At 40.0% G+C, this 8,727-nt stretch overlaps 1 protein-coding gene across 1 annotated transcript in view; it reads right to left on the bottom strand.

The window, feature by feature from the left end:
- The window catches only part of LOC100368850 (uncharacterized), a 31,674-nt gene continuing 22,947 nt past the window's right edge, over window positions 1–8,727 (bottom strand). Inside the window, exon 6 of the mRNA XM_085499485.1 lies at window positions 1–7,604. Coding sequence (XP_085355611.1) covers window positions 637–7,604 — 6,968 coding nt within the window. The 3' untranslated portion in view covers window positions 1–636. The remainder of the gene's footprint in view (window positions 7,605–8,727) is intronic.

The raw sequence follows: 8,727 nt of genomic DNA, 5'->3' as shown, positions 1-8,727 counted from the left end.
TTCTATGGAAAATTCAATATAATGCAATTTATTCCTGCATTTGAGTTTTAAATACATTTGATAGTACCTAAGTTTCATGTAAAATAGCTGTCAGAGAAATACGCAAAGACTTATGAGTAATTACCGTTACCAAAGGGCTCTTTTAGCCAATAAAAATATCTGCTGATTTGAATATAGTGTGTGGGTCTTCCAGGGATGAATGTTTTATAGATACTTATAAATTTCCATAAAATATGTAGTTTATGTGTGTTCAACTATTCAATAGGTTGGATAACTACAGTATTTCACTTAACATACCACAACCTGCATTATATTTATTGTAAATCATATTTCCTTAGTGCTAAGAAAATGTATTTTTGGGAAATCAACTTCAAACCAGCTTTGTTGCAGCCAAAGCTTAACATAGTTAGACACAGTGTGGTTAGTGTCTACAGCCAAATATCTGCTTGAATGATTGCAACTAATTTAAAGCTTTTATTAGTTGAACGGTGGCTGTTTTGTAATAACTTTCACAGTCTAATCAACACAAGGCTGTCACTCATATTCAGCCCAAACCCTGAACCCAACCATTTATTAGCCACTATTTCAGCTCCATTCCAGCTTTTATCATCCATATTTCAACTGGGGGTGTGCAGCCTACTGGAGATTGAGTGGAGGAATTCCACTGTTAAAAGTTGCTCCATGAAATGGACCACCAATTGTACTATTGAAACCTAGTCTCTGAGTCCTATCATCATGACTTGGCCCAAGTAAGTTATTAATACTCATGGCATTATTGGAGAATGACTGTGAAGGGTGTGGTAAAGGTGGTCCAGGTTTGTTAGTATGGAGAGATGCAACACTTGAATCTAAGTTTATTCCAGGATTTCCATGTAATCGTAATGGGGAAATGTTCATTCCTATACTCTCCGTCTGTGATGTGGAACCAGCCCCAGTGATTTCTGGGAAAATGTTACTAACATTGAAGTTAGACACATGAGGAGTTACTGTGACATTTGATCCAATTTGAGATGCCATTCCAGGAGTGGTTTTTCCAATATTGAATCCAGATTGGTGCTCTTGAAAAACAGGAAAATTAGGTTGAAAATTCATTCCTATTCCGGCTGGTCTAGGAGGGGTAAACATGGGGTTAAAAGGTGCACTTATCTCTGCATCCCGTCCAATGTTTGGTTTCGAAGGCTGAGGAGGGCTGGTCAAAATGTGGTTAGGTAGAGGTGGTGGGAAATAGGTGGGCATATCAGTTCCACTAAGATGCCTTGGAGGGGAGAAACTAGGAATGAAATTGGAGTCAATAGACGTTGTCACTGGTTGAATAGGTAAGTTATAGGAAGAATGAGCTCCTGATGGATTTCCAAATCCAGGTAGAAATGGTGTAGCAGAATTGTTAATATCAGGAACTATAGCAGTGTTCATATTTCTCTGTGGTGAAAATCCATGCCATAACGGTGCATCTTGAAGACCAATATTGTCCCTATTGTCTGAGTCTACATTATTACTGTTTCTATTGATCTGTGATGAAGCTGAAGAGTTCCTGGATGCAGATGAACTTCTTTGACTTTCTACTTGACTTCTGTAAACTTGCCTATTATTTTGTTGAGTGTTCTGTGATCTTCCTGTATTAAGCCTCTTTGAAGTTTTATCTTGTTCTTCTCTAGAATGTTGTCTTTTCTGTGCCTGCGATTTGCTATTTGTGTTTGCAGCTGACGTTTGTCCCACACAGCTGCTAGTTTTGCCAGAAACATTAGTCTGTCTGGTAAGTGACCTGCTATCAACTGATCCTTCTATTAAGTTTCTTTGACTGAAATTAGGGTTTGGTGCAAATTGAGATGTTGATATTGGTGTGTGTTGTTGGTTTGTTGGGAAATGACCCTGTTGGTTTCTTCTTGGATACTGTGCAACTTTTTCCTGGGACCTTGGAGACATATCAACATTGGCAGAAGGCCCTTGCTGTCGCTGTGATAAAGATTCCCTCTGTCGCCCACTCTGAAAATGGCTTTGGGGCGTTGGTAGAGGTTGTGTCTGCTTTTGCTGCTGGTGTTGTGATTGTAAATGTGGTTGAGAATGTTGAGATTGTTGAAGTTGCAGCTGCTGTTGATTTTGATGCTGCAGCTGTTGCTGCTGCTGATGTTGCTGATGAGAAAGCTGTGGTTGGTGATGACTGGGCCGTTGATGGTTGAGCTGTTGTTGTTGTTGTTTCCTTTGTTGCTGATGCAAATGGCCTTGAGGTGACAGTCTTTGTGTCCGATGAGTGTTGCCAAAATTTCCAGAATTTTGGCTGCCCCCATCTGAAACACAGCCAATATTGTGGTTTCGTGGGGATTGCTGCATGGGATCAAACTGCTGCCTCTTTTGTTGATGGTGTTGCTGTTGTTGTTGCTGCTGCTGCTGCTGTTGTTGTTGTTGTTGTTGTTGTTGTTGTTGTTGTTGTTGTTGCTGTTGTTGTTGTTGTTGCTGCTGCTGCTGATTTTGTTGTTGTTGATGTTGCTGCCTGCGATGCTGCTGATGCTGTTCTTGCTGTTGTACAAAGTGATGTTGTTGAGAATTACTGTAAGGCATCATCATATTGACATTTGGACTAACTTGTGATGGTGTATTGCCAAGATGTTGTTGCTTGTCTAAATTATGTTTCATGGTCTGCACTGGACTTTTACTTGAAGCATATCCAATTGCTTGGTTAATACCAACTCTTGCACCAGAAGGATGTGATGTCTCAACTCTTGCACCAGATGAATGGGACGTCTCAACTCTTGCACCAGATGGATGGGATGTCTCAACTCTTGCACCAGATGGATGGGATGTCTCAACTCTTGCACCAGATGGATGGGATGTCTCAACTCTTGCACCAGATGAATGTGATGTCTCAACTCTTGCACCAGATGAATGGGATGTCTCAACTCTTGCACCAGATGGATGGGATGTCTCAACTCTTGCACCAGATGGATGGGATGTCTCAACTCTTGCACCAGATGGATGGGACGGTGATTTCCACATGTTGTTCTCACACATTGTATGTGGAGAATAAGCATGTGATGACAATGCAGAATTCCTCGCAACTGTACCAGAGCCTTTACTTTGCACAGGTGAAGCCACTGATGATTGCACTGATGATGGCAGTGGAGAAGATGCAGTCATAGATGATGGTACTGCTATTGACATTGGTGATGTTTGTGGCTGAACTGAAGGCATGGAAAAGTTGTAATTTGACTGCTGGACTGATGCCCTTGAAACCCACATGGGAGATGACTGTGTACTCATAGCTGTAACAGCAGTTTGTCTCTGTTGTTGAACTGAAGTACTAGTAACTGACTGAGACATGGAGTTTGCATTTGAGACAGGAATTGTGTGCTTGGTAGGAACAGTGCTCTGACTCAGACTTTGGACACTATATGATGTATTGGAACTCTTTTTCCTTGAGCGTTGGCTCCTAGTATTAGTTGTTTGGGTTCCCGTCAAAGGCCGGCTTTTACTTGCTGAAGTTTGTGGCATTACATAAACATCAGGCTGGGTATGTGCAGGAAGTGAGGTCACAGTTGATAGAGGTGCTACTGAAGGTTGTGTAGAATCGAAGGTACATGAAGTCATTGAGTCTGACATGTCAAGTGACGATATTGTAAAGGGAGATGACTGCTGCATGGTTACATTTACTGTTGGGTTAACAGATGATGATGATGGTGATGATGACTGCTGCATGGTTACATTTACTGTTGGATTGATAGATGATGATGACTGCTGCATGGGTACATTTACTGTTGGGTTGACAGATGGGATCGGATGAGGAACTGCAGATGTTGGCACGGTATTGGCTATTGTAGTTACAACTTCATTACAAAGTAAGATGGCAGGACTGGATGAGTTGTGAGTTGTTGTATAGACAGCTTGGCATGAAGTAACAGATGTTTGTACCTCTGCATGATTATGATGTGTCCTCCCTATGCCAGATGATAAAATGGAAGTGATAGATGTCCTTACATTTGTAGTCCTGCAAATATCTCTGACTGACTGCAATGCATGCATAGTTGTTTGCTGAGAAGAACTAGTATGGCTACTAGTGGGGTTAGCATTATGGAGGGTGCTGGACAAAGTGCTACAGCCAGCAATATTTGTCATAGTTATTTCAGACATATTGATACCCTGTGTATTCTTTTGTGATCCGGATGTAACTGCCATGTGGACCATGTCTTGATGGTTATGTGATAAATTGTTATCAACTGCTCTTGCAGACTCACATTGTTGGTTTGTGGATCCATTTTTATCTCTGCTATCTGGGGGTACAATAAATACAGGTTGGTTTGATTTCTCTAAAACCTGTGGACTATTGTGTTTGGAATCCTGAAGGTTGCTGTCATCAGTGGTTAGTAAAGGTTGAGTTTTAGCATTTGATGCCACAGTCTGTGTTGTTGTATGCTCTGATAGCTCCCTTGATACTGAAGGCATAGTTGAAGTAGCCTTTTGTAGTGAATTGTCATTAGTCTTATTAGAATGAGAATCCATTTCAATTGACTCAGTGCTAGGCAAATGTACAATAGAATCCCTCATATCAGCCAAGGCTTTCAAAGAACTTCCACTGCAGCCATCGTCTAAGGATTCTTCGTCTTCAACAGCACTAACTGGAAAAATTCCTGCAGCTACAAGACTACTTGTCAAGATAGAATTACCACTAACACTATGTTCTACTTCAAAAAATGCATCTTGATTCTCATTATCAGCTACAGCAGGAGCTGCTTTTGTATTCTCGCCACTTGTAGCCTGTGAGTTCATTGAAGACACTGGTTTAGATACTAATGGCTGGTTTTCTGTCCAATTTTTTGACTGGTTTGAATAGGTTACAAATGTTTGAGTAGTTAAGGCTGCAGTTGAAGCAGTGACAGGTGCAAGTGAAGGTGTTGACACTGCTGCTGATTTAGTACTTCCTCCTGATGAGACACACGGCTGGTTTGAAGAGTCAGATTTTCCCTTTTTCTTTTGTGAAGGTCGTTTTGTTGAAGAGCTTTTCTTCTTAGGTTTACCTCCTTCAGAAGTCCGATTTCCCTGAGCTGCTCGAGAAGGATTATATGCATTCATCATGACTGAGTTACCAGATGTGCTAACTGGATTTCTTGGTATTCTTGGAGCAATGGGCATGGCAGTTCTGAATGATGATATTGAAAATGGTGGGGAGATATCTGGCCCAATAGTTGATGCAAAAATTGACTCTGCTGCCTTTGCTAGAATGTCTTTAGGTGAAGCAGCTGCTTGCCCTGTGACCACTACACTGCTTGGTATCAACACACTAGATGATACAACAGCAGACACTGGATTAGTTGAAATGTGTAATTGCTGTCCCGTTCTTGTTTGGGCACCAGTAACTTGTGAAATAGCAGCTTGATTTGACTGCACATGTAGTTGATTGATATTAGCTGTAATAGTTTTTGATGTTGTTGTTGCCATAGCAGATGACTGCACCTGTGGAGTGGTATTATCTGCTAAATTTGTTGTTGGTGCAGTAGATGACTGTATTTGTAGTTGGTTGCTGCTAGATGTTGCAGACGCTGTACTAACTTGCGACAATGGTATTTGGTTTGCTGTGACTGGCATTTGGTTAGCATGGGATGCAATTTGATTCAATGTTAAAGTTTGGCTGGCTGTCGTGAGTGGAATTTGAGAAACTAAATTCTGAACAGTAGCTTGAGACACCTGATTGGTTGACATCAGAGTTGTATTATTTGATACAGTTCCTGTGATTTGGTGCATCATCTGATTCATTTGATTGGCTACAGATCCTGGGACGGAAGCTATCATCTGAGTCATTTGATTGGCTGCCGTTCCCTGGACTGGAGGCATCATCTGAGTCATTTGATTGGCTACTGTTGCTTGGCCTGAAGTTATAATCTGTGTCATTTGATTGGCTGCCGTTCCCTGGACTGGAGGTATCATCTGAGTCAATTGATTGGCTGCAGTTGTGTGAATCTGTTGTATGAACTGAGGCATCTGATTAGCCACCATTCCTTGAAAATGAGGCACATTTTGAGGCATGCGATTAGTTCCAGTTGTTTGGATAATACTTGAAACAGTAGCTTGCGGTGTGGGATGAGATGCTGACTTCGTTTGATTAGAATTAGCCACCTGGATCTGAGGAATGGCTTGTGCTGATGGAGCCACTGACCCTGCTTGGTTGGCAATAATCTGTCCATTTGTGCCTACTATAAAAGGTTTATTAATTGTCTGTACAAAACTCTGATTGCCAATTTGAACAATTCTATTTTGACTCATTATATGTTGATGGCCAACTGATTGAAACACCTGATTTGGATTAGCCTGTTGTGGTGCTACAGCAGGTGAAACTTGGCCAGATATTACAGTTTGAAGCATTTGTGTTTGTCCAGCAGGAAATGAATAACTGCCCATCTGTGGTGCAGTTGGCACGGTGACTGGGCCTTGTGGTGTCATGACCTGTACAGTACCTGTGGGCATGGTATTCTGTAATATGACGGGAGACCCCTGATTGGCTGGCTGAATCATCACCAGGCCCTGGTTTCCCTGATTACCTGTTGGGTTTACAATCTGTCGAGTTAGATTGGTCACTGGTTCATTTACATGAGTACATACACTTGTTGTTGGTGTACTAACAGTCACACTACTGGCAGCAGTTTTTTTACTTTTGGTAGATTTCTTTGACTTTGATTTTGATTTTGATGGTTTCTTCCCACTCTGTATTGGATTAGAAGTAGCATTGCCAACACTCTGAACACATGGTCTATCGGTGCTTACTGAAGTGCATGTTGCACTCGCTTGATTTGAAGATGACATAATAGGAGTATTTAAATTGATACATTGTGTCACTGTGGTCACTGCCACCATCTGATTGGCTTGCTGAATCACAGCTAATCCTGAATTGGCTGGTTGAAACATGACTACACCTTGACTGGTCTGTTGTACAACTGGTAAAGTTGGATTCTGCATTGGCATATAGTAGGTGAGACCAGGGTTTGTTGCATTCTGATTCCCTGGCTGGTGTACAATTATCTGTGCTGCATTTGAATATGGCAGTAACATGTTCTGATTGGCCACCGGTGCATTGTATCCTATAACATTTGAAACTTGATTGGATGCAGCTATGGGTACACCAGGTGTATTCATTTGCATATGGGTAACATAATTCTGGTTTTGACTAGGTGCCACAAATGTCGTTGGCACTAGATCATTAGGTTTGCTTGTTAAAATACTTGCACCAACAGGTATTTGACATCCAATTGCAGATTGTTGACTGGCTGAAACAGTGTGATCAGGAACCAATGCAGATTGAGAATGAAAGGTTACAGTTTCTGTGGAGTGTTCTGATGAATTATCACCTTGCTCACTTTCTGTACTCTCATTGGACACTGGAGAACATGCTGCATCACAATTGGCTGCATCTGCACTTCCAGGGCCCTGATTGGTTGATGTGACTTCCTGTGTTCCTTCATCACTGTGTTCTCTAGACGTGGATGCACTTGGTGCACTTGGTGTCTCAGGTATGATAGGTAAACCATCACGTGTCACTTTCAAATTTCGTAATACATTCAAATAATGATGGTTATCTTTCAAGAGGGCCTCATTTTTGGCTTTCAGTTCCTTGATTACAGTAGCTGCAAGAGTGAATACATAAAAGATTATTGTAAGGTTCCGCTGTATTATATAAAAACAACTACTGTAGAATACTTTATTTTCACTTGGAATTTATTTTCGCTATTTTCGCTGAAGGGATGATTCCGTGAAAATAAAATCCAGCGAATATACTTTTTTCCTATATTTCACATTAAACTCATCAAAAATCAGTGAAAATAAATTCCATACAAAACGTCCAAAAAGCATTTTCAGCAAAAATTAATTCCAGCGAAAATAAAGTATTCCACAGTATGTTCAGTATCTAGTTATTTTCAAATTATTATATAATGTGTATTTTATAAATATTATATCATATTAACTTTAGAAAGCTGTTTGATCTTCAGACAAATTATTTATTTATACTTATATTAAGTCCATGGTATCAACCTAAATTTTACTTGGAAGTATGCACATTTATTTTGTAGGAAAACACATCTCCAGCCCACTGCTAAAAAAAAAATTTTCTCACCAAGTTACTTGGTGGTCCCAATGAGAATTAGACAGATTCTATCAGCCTGTATCAATAATACAATAAACAACTTTTTCCAAACATAAATAATTGGATTTTCTGAAAATATCTGGATCCTGTTCATAGTAAGGCAATTGTAGTCAAAGAACAGTGATGATGTTATCAATACTTATTTGTTGACAATTAGATAATATGACAGTGACATACACTGGCTCAAGTGACAACATTATATAGATTTAGAGTAAAGTGTCATAACAAATTTTTGTTCTCATTTGTTCAGCAGTAAAATCAACCAGTTGATGAATCTGAATATATAAACCAAAAACAGATAAACTAAAATCAAAATAGTTTCAAAATATTTGAAATCATGCAATTTGAGTAACAAAGATGGGTGAATGAGAAATTCAAAATTATTTTCAAACATTTCCTGGCAATAAATATCAGCACTATTGATTTGTGTAGATCAAGTGAAGCAACACAATCATTTAAACAGTGCTAATCTGATGGAACCAAAGTGATAAACACTTATATTTCTGAGACAAACAAATACAGCAATAGATTGACCAGAAGAAAATTATATAACTGCCCCAGGGTCCCCCCCCCCCCGAGTGATGTAGCAATAAGGTAGCTGCCGA

The sequence above is a fragment of the Saccoglossus kowalevskii genome, chromosome 5 (genome assembly GCF_978046115.1).
Source record: "Saccoglossus kowalevskii chromosome 5, keSacKowa6.1, whole genome shotgun sequence".
Classification (NCBI taxonomy): Eukaryota; Metazoa; Hemichordata; class Enteropneusta; family Harrimaniidae; genus Saccoglossus; species Saccoglossus kowalevskii.
This window is presented reverse-complemented; position numbering and strand designations above follow the sequence as displayed.